Source organism: Meriones unguiculatus, chromosome 8, assembly GCF_030254825.1.
Source record: "Meriones unguiculatus strain TT.TT164.6M chromosome 8, Bangor_MerUng_6.1, whole genome shotgun sequence".
Taxonomy (NCBI): domain Eukaryota; kingdom Metazoa; phylum Chordata; class Mammalia; order Rodentia; family Muridae; genus Meriones; species Meriones unguiculatus.
In genome coordinates, this window is record NC_083356.1 from 23,025,011 (window position 1) to 23,042,946 (window position 17,936).

At 57.7% G+C, this 17,936-nt stretch overlaps 2 protein-coding genes across 13 annotated transcripts in view; one reads left to right on the forward strand and one right to left on the reverse strand.

Annotated features, from left to right (window-relative positions):
* The window catches only part of Tmprss6 (transmembrane serine protease 6), a 29,233-nt gene extending 26,642 nt beyond the window's left edge, over positions 1-2,591 (forward strand). For both annotated transcript variants that reach the window (XM_060389095.1, XM_021636768.2), the window contains 3 exons: positions 22-293; positions 1,540-1,676; positions 1,856-2,591. In XM_060389095.1, the coding sequence (XP_060245078.1) occupies positions 22-293; positions 1,540-1,676; positions 1,856-2,014 (568 nt within the window). In that variant the 3' untranslated portion in view covers positions 2,015-2,591. The remainder of the gene's footprint in view (positions 1-21; positions 294-1,539; positions 1,677-1,855) is intronic.
* Positions 2,592-3,319: 728 nt separating this feature from the next.
* Kctd17 (potassium channel tetramerization domain containing 17) lies at positions 3,320-13,928 on the reverse strand. 11 transcript variants are annotated; one of them, XM_060389096.1, is made up of 9 exons: positions 13,470-13,927; positions 12,306-12,414; positions 9,774-9,865; positions 8,891-8,986; positions 6,920-7,045; positions 5,632-5,725; positions 5,313-5,468; positions 4,952-5,039; positions 3,320-4,112 (listed from the first exon to the last, which is right to left on the reverse strand). In XM_060389096.1, the coding sequence occupies exons 1-9, from the start codon at positions 13,803-13,805 to the stop codon at positions 4,043-4,045; spliced, it is 1,167 nt and encodes a 388-aa protein (XP_060245079.1). In that variant the 5' UTR covers positions 13,806-13,927; the 3' UTR covers positions 3,320-4,042. The 11 variants fall into 11 exon arrangements, 10 of the variants coding, with proteins under 10 accessions (XP_060245079.1, XP_021492405.1, XP_060245081.1 ...); XM_021636730.2 differs by having other exon boundaries at positions 5,394-5,468; positions 13,470-13,925; XM_060389098.1 differs by lacking the exon at positions 5,313-5,468 and having other exon boundaries at positions 13,470-13,922.
* Between the last annotated feature and the right edge of the window lie 4,008 nt (positions 13,929-17,936).

The window sequence follows — 17,936 nt, forward strand, 5'->3', positions numbered from 1 at the left end:
CTCCCCCTGCCTCCCACCCAGCATGGCCTCTCCCAGGCTGTGGACCGTGTTCCTGGGCAAGATGCGGCAGAACGCACGCTGGCCAGGCGAGGTGTCCTTCAAGGTGAGCCGCCTGTTCCTGCACCCGTACCACGAGGAGGACAGCCACGACTACGACGTGGCCCTGCTGCAGCTGGACCACCCCGTGGTGTACTCTGCCACCGTGCGCCCCGTCTGCCTGCCCGCGCCCTCTCACTTCTTCGAGCCGGGCCAGCGCTGCTGGATCACAGGCTGGGGAGCCCTGCGTGAGGGTGGTGAGCAGGGGCAGGTGGTGGGAGCTGGAATAGGCTTGGAGGAGGGGGGGGCATGTCGGAGTGGCGTGAACTTTGGGGTGAGGGTAGGGGTCAGGTGGGGCTCCTCATTACTGCAGACTGCACTGAGGGGAAGATGTCATTTAAGCCACTCGGCTTGGGGGGAGGGGTACTATGGACCCATTACGTCCATGAGAAGACTGAGGCTGAGGCCCTTAGTTACTGAAAGTCCACCCAGTCAAGAGAGCTGGATAGGAGCTCGGATCTAGGACTGGACCACGTTCTGGGGTCCCAAGAGTTTTCTGCTACTGCTGCTGCTTCCTGGCCTTAACTGGCAGGAGCTGCCGTCTCTGGAGGCTGCTCCTCAGTTCTGCAAACACAGGGTTGACTGGCTTAGCAGTCTTGACCTCAACCCTGGCACCTGGAAGTAGGCGGCAGGTGTGCCGTGGTGCTGGGGACTGAAGGGCTTCACGTGTGCCAAGACATATGCTCCACCACCCAGCCACACCTCAACCTCGATGGAGATAGACTAAGAAGGGGGGACTCTGAGCCTCAGAAAGGTGACTCGGCCAAGATGATGGAGGCAAAGCAAGGGCTGCTCGCCCTGGTCCCTCACTCGGTGACACACATATGAGCACCTACTATGTGTCAAGCGCTGAGGCAGACAAGGGGGATGGAGAGGAGAACGCTCTTGGGAGAGGTAGAGGATGGTATGAGCCACCACATACAGGAACAGGAAACAGCCCGGGGAAGGCACCCACCCGGCATGGCCAGGAAGGGTCTACCTTGAGGCTGGAATGTCTACTGAGTGGCTCCTGGGAACCAGGTGTTCGTGGTGAAGGTGCAGGGGCCAGGTGGAAAGAGCTGAGACTGTTCCCAGCCACCAACTGGAGGAGGCCAGGGGGAAGGCCTTGGAGGACAGGCGGGCAAAGACCCTGGACTAGAACTAGACTCAAAAGCAGGGGCCACTAAGGAGTTACGAGCACAGCAGAGGCCCTTGCACATCTATTTGATAGCATCTCCCAGGGGCCACAACAGAACGCGGAGAGTCCTCCTGTACCTGAAAGCCCTTGAGAAGAATGAGGAAAGGGAAATGCTCTAACAGGCTTTTCGGGGGCTGTGGAGGCTCTTGTCAACGAGCCATGCAGGGGAGTCAGAGGTGACAGGGTAGAGTGGGAAGGGGACCAGCACGGTGGGGAGCGGGTTTGGTGGGGAGTGGGTTTCTGGACCCTCCTTTCTGCTCCTGCAGGTCCCGGCAGCAGCACCCTTCAGAAGGTAGATGTGGAGCTGGTCCCTCAGGACCTGTGCAGTGAGGCCTATCGCTACCAGGTGACCCCGCGCATGCTCTGTGCTGGCTACCGCAAGGGCAAGAAGGATGCCTGCCAGGTAACTGCCTACCTGTGGGGTGTGGGCTGAAAGGCATGCTCATGGCTGCAAGAGGCACATGGCCGACCCCTGAGGTCTGCTCCTTGCTATCCTGAGACCTTGGACCAGGGGTCACACGGCGGGCGGCTGAAGGCAGAGCCTCACCCTGAGGCGGTCATGTCTCTCCACCTCTCTCTTAGGGCGACTCTGGAGGTCCACTGGTTTGCAGGGAGCCCAGTGGCCGCTGGTTCCTGGCAGGGTTGGTTAGCTGGGGCCTGGGCTGCGGCCGACCTAACTTCTTTGGCGTATACACTCGTGTCACACATGTGATCAACTGGATCCGGCAGGTGCTGACCTGAGGGGCTGTTCTACAGGGCTGGACACGCTTCCGGCCCAAGCTCCTGTCCAGCCAGGGCACAAGTATTTTGTAGCAAGTGACCCTGCTGAGGTCTGTTCCCCCCAAGGCCTACCCCGGTGACAGCACAGAGAAGGAATCTCAGCTGCCGGCTAGGATGTCTCCTGAGATTCAGGGGCCAGCCTCGTCATGACTTCACCTCCAACCCTTTCTCATTTTGGTCATTTCCTCTCTCCCCCTCCTGCCAGTGTCTTGAGTGAGGTCTGGGGGCCATGATGCTGGCTCCCAGGTCTCAGCAGGAAAGTAAGATTCCTTCCCCTTGCAAAAGCCTCTTGGGGAGGGGCTCGGAGAATACATTCCAGGTCGGGAGCTCCAACCCCGCCTCCGTGTACCTGGACAAAAGGTGCCTCCATCAAGGGGAACCCTCAGAGCCCTTGAGACTGCCAAGTGGGCCACACCGTCAGCCAAACCATGAGGCAGCCCCAGGGGCAGGTGTGTGCTGCAGCTCTGCCTGCTGCAGGGCCCTCCCCGCCATTCACTGGAGGCCCACCGCCTGTTCTGAAAATAAACCGCTTCACCAAGCCCCGAGGCTGCTATCTGAGGGACCCCTCGCATTCAGTGCCTGTCGCAGAACAGACCTGCGCCTGGCCCAGCCCCCTATGACGTGTGCAGAGGCCCCTGCGGAGCTGAGGGAGCCACGGCCGGCTGGAGAACAGAGTGGCCTCACATTTTACAACCAGCATCCATGTCATGTTGTGTGTGTCGGGGGCGGGGGGGGGGCTCGGAGGCAGTTGAAGGGAGATGAAGTCCAGGGAGGAGGGGACAGACTGCTGGAGCAAGCCAATGGGGATGGGCTGGAAATTTCACACGCAGGGGCGCCCCCTGGAGGCAGTGGTGAGAAATGTCAAGTGCCTTGAGCTCCTCCTCAGTGGTAGAAAAGGGGGGGCGGGGGGTGGGGGGGGAGGCTGACCAGGAAGCAGTGGGAAGCACTGAATCCGGCTAGGAAGAAGGGCCTGGCAGCCTCTGGCACCCCTGTGGGTAAGGCATGAAAGGGTCTCCCTCGGAATTCCTAGCCCTTGGGGGCTCTGCTAAAATACAGGGGTCCCACCTATTCGCTATTATCTTAAAACAGGACTGTAGGGCAGGTACCCTCAACTCTGACCCCTGGGTACAGGATTTAGACATAGCCTGCCTTCTCCCCCCAGGACCCAGGAAACTGACAAAGAATAGCCCCGTTTCTTGGAGTGGGTCTACCTGGCCTGAATTTTAAGCCCTGTCCCCAGAGAAAGAGGGAGGCAGCCAGGCCAGCCTGTTTGTTCAGGTTTATTTCACGGTGGGTGGGACACAAGTGACAGATGTGTGCCCAACCTCAACCCAGGGGGTCAAGACACCAGGAGGGGCAGCTCAGCCCCTGTCACACCTGCCCCTCCCCCATCACAAGTTCCTGGGCAGCCTCACGATTTGCCAGTGCACTTTGCTGCCAAATAGTGGCACAGGGGAGGGGCAGCCAAGGTGATACCAAGTCTGTACCTTCCTTCCTGCATGGCTAGGTCCTAGCATTGTCCCCCACCAGTATCTGAGGCCAGGGTGTCCCGTTTCCGGGACAGGCTGGAGTCCCTCCCCCCAGAAGGTCATGGTTGCAGCCCACACACTTTGTGCTTCCAGGAACCCCCGTGACCCTCCCTGATTCTCACAACAGCCCTGTGAGGTAGGTGGGAGTAGGGGTTGACCCTATAGTGCCATGGAGACTGAGGCTCGAGGGGGTGCTATGACTGGGCTGGGAGGGAGTGTATCGGCCATGCAGCAGGGGGACCCAGGCGCGGGGACAAAAGGGCCTGGGAGATATGGGTGGGCGACTCTTGCCTGAAGACCCCAGGGCCCACCTCAGGCCTTCCAAAGTCCCAGAGGGCCCCAGGCCCTGGCCTGGAGGCACGAGTCTCAGCCCGGCAGATGCAGGCAGCAGTGACAAGGGAGAGGGTAAGTCTTCCTCCTCGGGCCAGGGGCCCACCCCGTGGTACAAAAATAAAGGATTTCAGATCGGAACCCCAAGTCCCTGGAGGTGATCTGGGGGCTCACATCCGGGTGCCTCTGGCTTGTAATAGCTAGAAAATAAGAGAGGGGAGGGACAGAAGGAAGAGGAAAGGGGGTCAGAAAAACCAGGGTGGGAAGGTGAGGACAGGGTGATGCCAGGACGGGAGAGTTGGGGGAGAGTGGGAAAGGGAGGGAGAGAGGGAGAGAGAAAGGCAAGTGAGTCCCAGGCTGGCTCTGGAGGAGGGGTGGGGCTGAGGCCCAAAGGAGGCGGAGTCAGAACCGAGGAGGGGAGAAGCTGACTTCTTGGGCTGCTGGCGGCAGCCTGTTGGTAGGACAGGGATGGGAGCGGCAGATCACTGCTTTCCCAGGCCCAAAGGGGCCACCGGGAGCGGCTGCCCGCCCATCTTAGAATCCAGCTGTGGCCCAGAGAGAGGCAGTGACGTGCCCAAGGTCATTCAGGGAGATAAGGCTGACTGGCGGCTAAGGTCAACCAGTCAGAGAGCAGATTTCTGTCCTGCCACAATCCGATCCTTGGCAGGCTCTTGCCAACTCACCAGCCAAGGGGCACCACATACGGCCCAGCCACCCGCTCCACAGAACTAGGGGACACAGTACCCTCATGCAGTACTGCAGGAGCTTCTGGACATGCGGGATGGGGCAGAGGCACATGGCTAGTCCTCCCCTCCCCAGCCTGGCTCCGGTGCCTTCTGATTACAGCAGGCAGGGCGGCAGGCAGGAGAGTCTCCACCTCTGACTCAGTTCTCAGGGCCTCAACCCAAGGACCAGATAAATCGAGAGAGACTTTGGTGGGTGGAGAGAATCAGCCAAAAGCCCGGCTTGAGTCCAAGGACAAGATATGAGCACCCTCCTTTGCTTCCGCCCCTCCCTCCAGCTCTGCCAGGCTACAAACCAGGGGCGGCAGCTCTGGGGGCGGGCGCGGGGCCGAGGAGCTCTCACAGCAAGCTCAGGCTTGGGTCTGGGAGGGTGCGGACAGGGACCTGCAAGGAGGAAACGTGAGGAGGCAAGCGGGAAGAGTGGGGCCTGTGGCCAAGGCCAGCCTCAGAGGTGCTGCTCTGCTGGGTTGGAGGACATAGAGCAGATGCGGCCACGCCCCTCCTCCCCAGGCCAGGAGGCAGAAGGGGCCTGAAGGGGCGAAGGAGGCGGCAGGCAGGATGCTTGGGGATGCAGGGCCAGGGGGCCCGGGGAGAGGGCACCAGAGACTGGGACTAGGGCAGCCCCAGGGTGGAGACGGGAGCAGGCGGAGAGGAAACCTGGGCAGGGGCAGAGAGGGAAGAGGCAGGGTGCAGATGAGATCCAGGAGGAAGAGGAGGTGGATGAAGATGAAGCAGGACCTCCAGCAGGAAGCGGAGGAGGAGGAGGCGGTGGTGGGAGGGAGAAAAGGTTAGCGGGATCCTGAGATGACAGGGCTGCAAGAGAAAGTGAGAGAGGGATGGTTATGGGCGAGGCGCCAGGCGCTGAGCTAACCCTGGTGGCCCTCCCCCGCAGTTCCCGGCGGCAGCTGCTCCAGCAGGGAGAGGGCGGGAGGCCCGGGCTGTCATTAGCAATCGTCCTCTTGGGGGCGGGCTGCACCTTTCTCCTGGGCATCCGCCTCCACCTGCACTTGGGACACCTCCACCTCCTCCACCTCCTGCTGCCGCCGCTCCTCCAGCTGCTCGTCCGTGCTCTGCGCACCAGCCGCCGACCAGGGAAGAGAGAGTGGAGACACTGACGAGGGGGCGGGGTTGCGGGCGGCTGTCCGCAGGGACCCCCGACCTCGGGACAGAGGGGCGGGAGGGGATGAAAGGGACCTCTGGGAGAGGAAGGGCTGCAGCCAAAGCAGCTGGTGGGTCTTCCCTAGCACGGAGGGGATGCTCAGAGACCAGCCAGGCTGCTGTTATAAAGCCGGAAGACCGGAAGAGGAGCCACTGGGATTCTGGGAAAGCCTTACTTTGGGAGGATGGATCCAGAGCAGGAAGCCAAGGTTGTCCCAGGGCAGTCACCAGCCAGATCTAGATGCCAGCAACAGTGTCTGGCAGCCTGGGCCAGGTTGGTGACACAGGGAATCAGAGCAGCAGGGCGCCCTGCACTCTTACAGGGAGAAGCCGCCGGCATGGGGGGAGGGGGGTGGCAAAGGGATTACAGCAGGGCCGGGTGTGGAACACACAGAGTGCCTAAGCCTCCAGCGCATGGGCACAGCTCCCGCCTTCCCAACCTGGACCACGCCTATGGTCCCTATGGCAGGTCCAAGGGGACAGGATCCTACTCAATTCCACCCCACCGTCTGTCTGTCAACTGTGCTCTTGGGAACTTGCTGCCTAGGCCAGAGCCCATGGGGCTCCTGATACCCTTCAAGCAGGCTACCTAAAAGGCATGGGGACGGGTAGGACTGTGGGATATCCCCATCCTGACCTAGGCTGACACTAGACTGTCACTAGTCCCTGGGAATTAAACTAGCAGATGGGAGCCAGGAGTTCCAGCCTGGGATCAGCAGAGCTCACGACCCACCTGTCCCTTTACAGGGAATGCAGCAAAAGATGTGAGAAGAGAGGCTTGCCCAGAGTCATAGAGAGGAGCAAGGCACGCCCGGGCCCCTAATTCAGTGTGCTCTGCCTCGTACCTCAACTCCTGCCCGTGTGGCCCCTTTACGATGCCCCATGAATAACGGGCATCAAGCCCACTCTGTCTGTGCCCTTGCAATGGTCCTCCTGACTGCTCCCCAGCCTGGGCCAAGGGTGTGAGCTGACTGGACTGTAGTGGCATGGGATGGATGGCATTGGCTGTGACCATGACCATGAGTGTTATGTGGGTGCAGCAGGAGGGAGGAGGAAGCAGCAGAGTGGGGGAAGGGGTGCCGTGTTCACCCAGGGCAGGGACTCACCTTGGTCTTACGGCTGGACTCTGAGCTCAGGCCGTGTGGGGAGCTGTGGAGCTCCTTGGACACCACACACAGGAACTCGGCCTGGTCCTCGCTGCCGTAGTTGTAGGAGGAACCGATGTTCACCAGCTGGAGGGCGAGACACCAGGAGGAAAGGGATGAAGCGTGGGGTAGGTAGGGGGCAGGAGGGACACAGGCTCTGGTCTGTGCAAGAAGCCCCTGGTCTTCCAGAGACAGAGCATAGGAAGGCAGTGTCGTTGGTCCCCACCAGCACCTCTCCAGGCATGGCCAGACCTGACCCAGAAAGAGAGGGTTATATCATCCTCACCCTACCCTACAACCAGGTGCTACTTTTTGAAGCAAGTGGAGTCCGCTTCGCCCAGACATTGCTTCGGCAGCCCCCAAAACTAGAGTTGGCAGAGTAGAGCCCATGGATTATTCCTTTCATTCCCAGAAGAGGCAGCCAATCCCTGAGCTATAGGGCCCAGGCTGCTGACCTGCTGGCTGTATCCTCTGAGAGGCCGAGCAACTGCTCAACACCCTCTCAGGTTCCGAGTGACCTCCTTTGCTCTGGTGTCCTGAAAGCCACACCTGTGCAGCCCTTCTGACAAAAAAACATGCCCCGAGCCCTTGGGACCCACTCAGCAGGCAGAGAAAAACATCAACCCTCTCTGCCAGCAGAAGGCAAGAGAGACGTAGGGTCGGCTACTGGAGAGCCCGCACTGGCAGGAGGCAGGCCAGGGACAAGCCAAGGAGCTCTCCGCGTCCTCCCTGGAGTCCTGCAGATTTACTCACACCATTTCTAGGTTTTCTGAGACAGGGCCTCAGACTCACTATGCAGTTGAAGGTGACCCTGACTTCCTGCCTCTGCCTCTTGAGTGCAGATGTGGCTACTGGAGTCCTGCCCCAAACTAGAATCTCTCGTCTCAGCTTCACAAAGGACTTGTGAAGGAGGTGCCATGAGCTCACCTCCCAGCGTGCAGAGGCTGGGAGAAGAGCTGGCTTGCTCGAGCAGGAGGAGAGACAGAGGGCAGGGCTGGAAGATGAGGTGTCCTTCCTGTCCCAGCTGGCTGGTGAGTCTTCCTCCTAATGGCTGTCCTGGAAGGCCGGCCTTCTCCTCTCATTCCCATAGGGGAGAAAGTTGGTAGGCTAGGCGCACCCAGAATTAGCTCGGTTCTTCTCTTACTCTCAGGACAGACTGAACCTTGGGTCCCTTTGGGGGCTCTGTGCCTCCAGAAACCCAAGGGCAGAGCATGGCTGTGTGGTAGATAACAGGAGTCTCCTGTGGTGACCCACATATGGCCTGGAGGCACAGCCGGTCACACAGCCTTGGGAAGACACCACCTGGGGCTTCCAAGAAAGGGGGATCCTTAGCACTGCGTCTGTCTGTCATGAGACCCTATAGGGCATGCCTGGGGCAAGGCAGGGATTCTATTCAACTCTGGTTCTGGTTTCCTACACCTGAGTTGTCCCTGAGGGCCAGAGACTGGCTGCTGTCCAGATCCCCAGGGCCTAGGATGCCCAGTGACAAGGGTTCTCTGCCTCATTCCTTCCTCCTTCTCAGTCCACCCAACAGGCCCTTCCTTCCTTCCTTCCTTCCTTCCTTCCTTCCTTCCTTCCTTCCTTCCTTTCTTTCTTTCTTTCTTTCCTTCTTTCTCTTTCTTCCTCTCTCTCTCTCTCTCTCTCATTCTCTTTCATTTGGTTTTGGTTTTTTTGAGACAGAGTTTCTCTGTGTAACCCTGGCTGTCCTGGACTTACTTTGTAGACCAGGCTGGCCTCAAACTCACAGAGATCCGGCTCCCTCTGCCTCCCCAAGTGCTGGGATTAAAGGCGTGTGCCACCATACCCAGTTAGCAGGCACTTTTCTAGTCTTGCTTAGTTCCATTCAAGAAGACTAAGGATTTGGGCTGGGGGATGTGGGGAATGGAGGCTGTAGAAAGGACAGGCTTAGGGTGTCCCTTGTGCCCGGCCCACCTGCTCGAAGCGCCAGCCATCAGACATGGTGGAGACCATCTGTGTGAGCTCCTCCTCCTGGCACTGCAGCACGCGGTACACATGCTTGGGTGGCACCTGTGGGTAAAAGGCTTCCATAGAGGGCACCTCCTAGGGCACCGGGCACCTCCTAGGGCACCGGGCACCCAGCTGCTCCTTCCCCCAACTGAAGAACCACAGAAGACGGGGGCAGGGAAATTAGAACCATAGAGGAAGGAGGGAACCATGCTCTAAATACCTACTCTGATGCAGCCCATGCAGGACTTGCTCCTTCTAGGACCCTTAAGCACTATGGGATTTGATAACTTCGAGGCTCTCAGAGATGCTCAGCTACTTGTCCAGGGTCACCAGCTCAAGGGAGGCAGAGCCGTATGCGGAATATGGGTGATTCAAGAAGAAAGCCCGGTAGGGCTTGGGAAGACATTCTGGGTTACTAGTTGAGTCAGACCGTCACCTCTTTAGCCTCTGTGGCTGGGAGGCGATGTCTCACCCCGTTTCCCAGAGAGGCCTGGGAATGCCAGCCCCAATGGCTCATGTGTACAGCCTGATTCCATGAAGTGAACATTTACTCATCATGCATGGCGGGGGGGGGGGGGGCTGTGCTGCTACCGACATCCTCTGTGAGGGAGGGTAGCTAGGCAACCTCGGAGCATCTCTGCTTTCCACAGAGGAAAACAAAGAAGGGCATGATAACCCTTGGTCACACAGAGCAGGAGCCCAGGCGGGGGCAGAATGTTTGGCAGTATATATCTAGGCTGGGGCTGTGCTGGGCAGCCTGGGAGGCTTCTCCTTGCTAGGCTGCTCACCCCCTCTTTCCTCCTCCCCTACCCCCTCCCTCCACCGGCCCTGCTTGCTCTCTCCAAACCTGGGTCACTGTGTAGTCTTTCTCTTCCATCCTGTCTTTGATGATGCGAATCAGAGGGCCGATGTTGTAGAACTCAGCTTCCTCCAGGACCCCTGGGACACAGAGCAGCCCAGTCACCTCTACTGTCTCCATGCCCCATTCTCCTTGGACCCAGACCCACTTCCTGCTCTGGTCATATCCTAGACAGGGTCCATGAGTTCAAGGGTCAAGAAAGAGGGAACATTTCAGGGGTAAGGATTTGATCAATTGGTAGAGTGGCTCTGACCAGCAGGTACAAAGCTCTGGGTTTGAGCCCCAGCACTGGCCAAACCGTGAGTGGTGATGAAAACACTTATAATCCTAGTACTTGGGAGGCAGAGGACATCCTTGGGTACATAACAAGTTTGAGGCCAGCTTGGGCTACACAAGACCTGCTCCAACCCAAACAAAAGGGAACACTTTTTTCCTTGGTGTCCACATAAGAGGCTGAGATGTTTCTCGGCCAGCTCTGTCTCCTGTGCTGTGATGGGCATGTGACCCAGGACTACCTGCCAGTTCACGGCCCACAGCTGTTTTGGGCATCAAGAGAGAAGGCTCATTGGGGCTTTGCCCTAGAATACTACAGGGAGAGCCCAGCCCGCCCACTGTGTGCCCTCATTTCTCAAACACATGCTAAGTGCCTGTGCTGGGAACACCACATTCTTTGTGGCACTTGTCAGAACCAGAAGTGAGTTCTTTCATTATGTCCACCGAACAACTGGGGGAACTGAGGCTGTGGGAGAGAAACAGCTTGTCCAAGGTCACCTGTCCTGTAAGCTGCAGAGGCAAGGCAAGCTCCACCTTCAGAGCCCTGAACCCCTCTGTGGAGGTCCTGGGATGTGGGGGAAGCAGTGGTACCGTCTGTGCGTTGTAGACTGACCTGAGAGACCAGCCATCCCTCCTCCCGCTCAGTGCTGTGTAAAGAGCTCCCAGGAGTCCGTACTGCAGGAGGTCTCTGCAGGGCAGGGGGTTGCTGGGCTCTCTGGGGTTAGGGATCACCACAGACTGTGAATGTCCCCTCAAAACGTAACCTAACTGCCATGTGATGGAGGGACCCTGGCCAGGGGGAGGTGAAGAGTCACAAGGATGGAAGCCCAAGGGTATGAGAGCTCTGACGGAAGAGACTGACGGGCCAGTGACACCCTGGCTGCATGGAGCATACAAGCGGACACTTGGCAGCGGGGGAAAGAGTGAGGGCCACAAGCCCCACGCTAGCACACTGACCCTGAATCAAAGCCTGAGGAGTAAGGAGGGATCAGCGTCTGTGGTTACAGGCCCCTGGCCTCTGGTATTTCCTAACAGCAGCTGGAACTGGGTTGGAGGGGGTGGGGTGGGGAAACTGGGCGTGTGTGGTGGGGAGGGGGCGTTCTGATTTCCCTTAGTGCCCAGAAATCTCCCAGGCCCTGGCAGAGAGGAACACTGAGCTGTGCCTAGGCGAGGCAGCTCCATGCTTTGAAAAACTTCCATCTACCGTCCCACTGCTTACTGAGGTGGGTTCGAGTGTTGCTACACTTCACAGACCCAGAGAGGTTAACTAACATGTCCACTGCTTCACTGCCTCCTCCCGAACTCCATCTCTTCAGACACTCCCCAGTCCCGGCTGAAGATGTCAGAGCACCAGGGCCTCAAGGAGCCAGAACCTGTAAACAGGTGTCGGCTGTGACGAGGCCTCCCAGAGGGACCCGATGCCGAGCCCAGGCCGCGTCCATGTGATCTGTTCCCCTTGGACTGCTAGGCAGCCATCAGTGGGCTGGGCAGAGCCAGCTAACTACCTAATAGTGAGCTCTGAGCATGATGCCCTTCCTGTCCTTTGGGGAACCTTCAGATCACTGTACCCCATCGAGGTCAGCCAGAGACGATCATTGCATAGAGACACCACAGGTACACAGGACCCATCCGTAGTCCCAACAGGCACTCTTCCCAACATGGGTCATGATGCCCCTTTTGTAGGCACCAGTGGAGACTCAGCGAAGCCTGTCCAAGCTGACCTGGTCTGATACAGAGCTACACTCAAGTGTACAGAGGAGAGCTAGTTTGGGGATGACTGTAGTCCCTGCCCCTTCACACTGCGTCCATGTCAGCTGGACCCAGATGAGAATGCTCACAGGCCCGGGAAGGACCAAACTTACACTGGACACACTGCCGCCCACTTCTCGTAATGAGCCACTGGGTTGTGGAGGCTGCCCAAGCTTTGGGGAGGGAGAGTCCCCCGGCCCCCTCCCCGCTTGGGAGATGCAGAATAAGGCAGAGAAAGAAGACCGGAACCTTCCCCCATCCAGGCCACACCTGGCTTGCCCAAAGGCCAGGGAGAAAGGTCATTCAATCCCAAAGGCAACAAAAGCCTCTGGGGAGCCTCATTGGCTCTTTTTTCCACTTCCTGTCTCCACATCATTTCCCCAAGAGCACCCAGTGACAGCTCGGCAGAGACCTGGGGAATGAAACCCCACTCTAGGACAGGCAGAAAATCATGGGGGAAAGCAGATGTCACCAGCCCAGCGCAACGGACCGACTCACCCTCCTCAGCCATGTCCTTGTCCAGCACCAGTTTGCCATGCCTGAGGAAGTTCAGTATGGGCCCAAAGTAGGTGGGGTCGCGGTCAATGAGGTAGGCCCCGGTCTCATCCTGTGGACGAGATGACCACAGGCAGTGTGAGGGATGCAAGCTTCCCCCAGCCCCACACAAAAGCTCAACTCGCCGCAGGCTGGAAAAGGGAGAGAGGAACTGGGGAGAGATGGAGCAGCAAGGCTCCGGGTTCCAGCCCTGCCTCTGCCTTTTCTAGGCTGTGTGACCTTGAGCCAATCATCCGGCCTCTCGGAGCATCTCTTCTCTCAGCCGTAATTAGAGGATTAAGTGTGATCGTAGAGTAGGACAGGCCTTCCGGAGTGGTCCCTACCTCGGCGCAGGACCCAGCGAACTCCCTCCTGGGAAAGTTTCCCTCTTGGAGGTTGCGCCCCAAGCCAACCCCGCTATCCACCAGATGTCTGCAAGTTTCCAAAGCAGCTGCTCTCCGACTGGACATCCGCAGCCTGCAGGGGAGCCAGCAGGGGACTCACCCCAAGGGCACAGTGGGAGAGGGCCACAGGATGGGAGCCAGGGGACTTTGGCAAGCCCTCTCCAGAGACCTTGCACGTGAGGAGGCCAAAGTCTGAGTGCAAGGAAGTCATTCCTATCCCGCTACCCCAGACTCCTCCTGGGTCATTCTGGGAGTTGGCAGAAGAGGAGGGTGAGCCCACAAGTGGTATCTGCAAGGCCAGGGCTCTTCCCCACAGGAAGCCCAGCTCCAAGGCACTCAGGCCTCCTCCGCCCAGTTCCTTGCACCCTTCGGTTGCCCACACCCCAAGGGCGTGGAGAAGCAGCCGCATCAACTCCGTTCCGAACGCTGGAGTCAGCCGGAGCAGTACGGAAGGCCGGGCTTCTCCGTCCCTCCCCACTGCTCCACAGCAAGGGAGCGTCCCGGATCCGAGGCAGCGCTCCAAGACTCCAAATGGCCGCGGCCTGTGCTGTCCCGTTGCCACGGCAATGGGTACAATGATCCCTCTCCGCTCGGCTTCCTCCCCCTCTTCCTGCGCGGGCTTCCCGCCTCCGAACCCTAGGAAAGCTACACCACCCAGGCCTGAGGCAGAGGGACGCGCAGGCGGGACAGTTCTAGAGCGGGGACCCGGGGTCAGCGGGCTCACCCTGTCGGACTGCAGCTCTTCGCCCTGGCACAGGCGGCTGAGGAAGGACTTCTGCTCCCGGCACAGCGTCTGGCGGGTGGTCAGGAACACCGTGCCCCCCACATTCAGCCGCACCCACTTGCCCCAGCCGCCCCCGGCGCGGCCGCCCGCCCCCGCCGGTGGCGCTGCCTCCCCGGCCTCCATCCTCATCGCCGGCCGCGGTGTCTGCATCCTTCCCTCCGCGCGCCGCGGGCGGGTACCAGGCACGGAGCATGCCGGGAGCTGTAGTCTGGAGCCAGGGCTGGGATGCGCTGCTCTTGTCCTGGCGTGTCTCGGACAGCAGGTCCCGCCCCACATTACCTTTTTTGGCGGCCGTTTGGCCAGACTGTTTGGTTTGCAGAACGCCAGGGTCCTAGGAAAAACGGGGATCTCGCAGTCGGCTATTCCTCCGATTTGCTCCTTTGTGCGGGGGCCCCAGCTGAGGAATGACTGACCTGAGAAGAACTTTCTTCCTCCAGAGATTCCTATATATACCTGTACCTACTTTTTAATAGGCTCGAGAGCCTGTATGTGAACTTGTGCATATACGTGTGTGCCAATGTGTGCGCGCGCTCGCGCGCGTGTCCGTTGCTGGGGCTGGAACCTAGAGCCTCTGGTATGCTAAACCACTGAGTCACACAGCACCATTTCTTTCTGTTCTGTGTTTGGCAGAGGATCATAGGGATGAGGGCGGGTCACCTCTACCTCCTCCTAAACTCTCTGAGGACATGTAGTTGGATTTAGGGTTGGTTGAACAAATCTGTGTGCCAGAAAGCAGTTCGAACATACATACGTATTACTCATTTCAGCTTCCTGCAGGCCTGTCATGCTCGCATCACCAAAACAGCAGCACAGGTGGGGCCCCCTACCAGAGTTTGTTTCCTGTGCTTTCCCAGGATTGTCAAGGATCAGGCCCAGGATTCTCACAGTGAGCCTCCACCCAGCTCCCTGCACCTCTCATCTGCCCACAGCCCAGGGGCAAGCAGAATCAGACACATCAACTCCTTTCCCAGCTCTGGAGTCAGTCTGGACAGGATGGCTTGAGGGGTGTGAAGGCAGCCCTGGCTTGTAGGGCTTGTGGGGCAGATCATAAGGGTCACAGGTCTGCAGGGATGGGGGGGGGGTCAAGAAAAAAGGGAAGTCTGGAGGGGGCAGAAGCCAGAGTGCTCAGGACACCAGTCTTGGGCTAGTCTGAATGAACAGAGCCTGCTTAAGGAGTGGTCATCCAGAAGACAAAGCTCAGGTCCAGGCTCCCCGATGCCACGTGATTCCATAAATAGGCTAGAACTGAAGCTGGAGACCTGGTAGCCTGCACAGGTCTGCTCTGCAAGACGGGGGAAGGAAAGTTGTGGAATAGCCTCTTCCTCATGTTTTTGAGACCCCCTTCTCCCCCTGCTGCCTCTCCCCATGTGGAGTGTGGGCTGGGTCTGTGCAACAGGACTGAGGGGGCACCAAGGCTCTCAGCAAAGCAGGAATGCCGCTGGGACTGGTGTTCAGGGTGATTATTGGGATGGGGAACTAGGTGGGAAGGGTGGGAAGGAAAAATTGATGTGTGTGGGGAGCACAGTCTCTGCTGTTCTCCCCTCACTGTTCAGTGAGCTCCTGAGGACAGTTGTCCCTTTTAAGACAACACAGCAGGTACCCAAAGTACCAAACCCTGGACCTGACTTAGGGATGGCCTAGTTTCACTTTTCTGTTGATGTAATATTAACATCCTGCCAAAGCCAACTTGGGGGAAAAATGGTTTATTTGGCTCATAATTCCAGGTCACATCCTTTCCTTGTAGGGAAGTCAAGGTGGCAGGACCTTGAAGACGCTGATCACATCCACAGTGGAGAGCAGAGAGAGAATGAATGCAATGTGCTTGTACTCCATCACTTCCTCTACTCTCACACAGTCCTGGACCCAACCCTAGGAAATGGTGCCACCCGCAGTGGGCTGGTCTTCCCATGTCAACTAACATAATCAAGATAATCTCAGACAGACATGCCCACAGGCCAACCTGATTTAGACAGTTCATTAGCTCTCTTCTCAGGCGATCCTAAACTGTGTCAAGTTGACAATCAAAACTCGACGTCACTGAGGAGGTGAGTGGAGCAAACCCCTTATAAGGATGGAAAGCAGGTCTTCCTCCTACAGGCTGCACTTATTTTCTGTGGTGTCCTCCAGCCAGGGCCCTGTTATAAGTGCCTGGCCATCGACACCAAAAGCAGTCAGCGAGGACAAGGTCATCAACCACTGAGCCATGCTCAGCCGAGGGAGGTGGCACATGCCTTTAATCCCAGCACTCAGAGAGGCATAGGCAGGCAGATCTCTGTGAGTTCGAGACCAGCCTGGTCTACAAAGTGAGTCTAGGACAGCCAAGGCTACACAAAAAGACCCTGTCTTGAAAACACAAAACAAAACAGGAGGAGGAGGAGGAGGAAGGAAGGAAGGAAGGAAGGAAGGAAGGAAGGAAGGAAGGAAGGAAAGCCCATGCTCTTGGTATTCTGCCAAGAGAATGGTGATGGCATCAGCCACCAGAGCGGCAGGTATGAATCCCTGTTCACCGAGGGATTTTTCTGGTTCAAGTGGGCTGTTATCATTGAGACTTGAATACGGATCCTACTTCTCCATGTCTATCTTAAGGTACATAAAATAAGGCTCAGGGACTATGGGCTTGTCCAGTCAGTGCTGGAAGAGGCTCTGACTCAAAAGTTGTCCCAGCCTCCTCGGGTCCTGTGGCAACCCTGCAGTGGCTCTCTTGAGGCCACAGCACAGGGGAGAGGACCGCAGTCCACACACCTGCTGGTGACTCTGAGCCCAGCACAGTTCAGGGCACTGTCCTGTTTGGCTCTGATCCCAGAGGTGTCGGTCGCAAGGAGGCTGGGCCAGTACCCTGAGGTAGGTTTGCCTCAATTTTCCCTCCTTCTTTTAGAACTCCTGCCTGGGTGGCAGAGCCCCTTCAAAGAGATTCCTGACGTTCTCCCCCTGTGTTAATGTTTCGTTACTGTAACAAAGTAACCTGAGTAAAATCTCTTGAAAGGAGAGTTATTCTGTTTTGCTAGGTTTCCGTGGTTTCACTGACTGTTGATTTTAGTTTCCCTTTTTAGGGGGGTGGTGGGGTTGAACCTAGGTGGATCTGTTCACGTTGTTGCAGGGAAGAAGGAAGAGAGAGAGAGGGAGAGACTCCAGAACCCAGGGACAAGTTCTACCGTTCTGAATCGTGTCCCACAGTGACCCACTTCCTCCTCCTAGGTCCTATCTCTGAATAGCCCATTCAGCTTGGAACTCATCAGCGGGTTAATCCACTGATAAAGTGGCTCCCTGTGCTAATCAGCCCCAGTGATGCCGTGAGCTGGGGACCAAGTTTTCACAAATGAGCTGGGTAGGGAGCACTTCAGATCTAAACACAACCCCTTCGAAGTGACACCCCCCTCCCCCCCAAGGCGGGTCACAGCGAGAGCCAGGTAACAAGGTCCAAGTCCCCTAAACAGCCCACAGCTGCCACTGTATTTCTTCCCATTTCTGCCTGGGCTTTGGTCTGGCCCCTTTGGGGAGGGAATGCATGGTGGACTAGGAGGATCTTCATCCAGCTGTGGAAACGTCCTTAGCCCTTCTTTCCAGGTGTCTTTCATGTATCATTGGGTATGCTGAGCACCTACTGTGTGCCAATATTGAAACCTGGAGATGAAGATGTCAGAGGTGGCCCCTGTCTTTCAACGGGGCTTGTTTGCTTCAGGGAAGGTGGGCTTGAGAGGGTGAGGGAAAAAGCCCAGAATTCTGGTAGCCTGACTGTAGTCACGCATTGTCTTATCTTTGTGGTTTGTTTATTTGCATGGGGGTTTTTGCTGCTTCCTCAGAAGACAACTGGGAAACACCTAGCATTCTTTAGATACTTTCCAGGAAGGTGGCTAAGCCTGAAGAGAGAGAGTCAAACTTTAAATGCTCCACTGCCCCTTGATGCTTTTCTGGAGGTCCTGGTTCATCTGATGCTTTTCTGGAGGTCCCGGTTCAGCTGGAAATGGGGACAGGTGAGAGTGGAGCACAGGGGTGCAGTCTCCCGGACAAGGCTGCCAACCAGCAGCCCAGCTCTGTGGCTTATCCGCTGGATGGCCTTGGAAAGGTCACTTACTCTCTCTGAACCTTATTCCCCCACCTATAAAACGAGACAGACAGCAGCTGTGAAGAAGCAGTCAGTCACGAAAGAGGCGTGCTCACCATGCCAGCTACACGGAGGCCAGAGAGCAGCAGCTTTTATGAAGCCAGCCAGCTATTCTGTCAAGAGTGTTGCTTGAGCCAAAGGTTGTCTCATTAGCCATGGGTCAGCCAGCCTACCACCCACTCCATGCTGGGGCTTGAAGGGAAGGCAGAAAGACAGGCTACCCCTAAGTCCTCCAGGACAGAGTGGCTGCCATTGCATGCTAAGCCCCACGGCCCGAAGTGACCCTCAGGTCATTACATTGTAGG

What these genes read in the sequence shown, in the direction of transcription:
- Kctd17 (XM_021636720.2), bottom strand. Translation starts at nt 13,805, where the DNA reads ATGTGGGGCGGGACCTGCTGTCCGAGACACGCCAGGACAAGAGCAGCG. An exon ending in CAAGGACATGGCTGAGGAGG is followed by an intron (nt 9,866 to 12,305) that starts GTGAGTCGGTCC and finishes TCTGTGTCCCAG; the next exon opens with GGGTCCTGGAGGAAGCTGAG. An exon ending in AGTCCAGCCGTAAGACCAAG is followed by an intron (nt 5,726 to 6,919) that starts GTGAGTCCCTGC and finishes GCTGGTGCGCAG; the next exon opens with AGCACGGACGAGCAGCTGGA.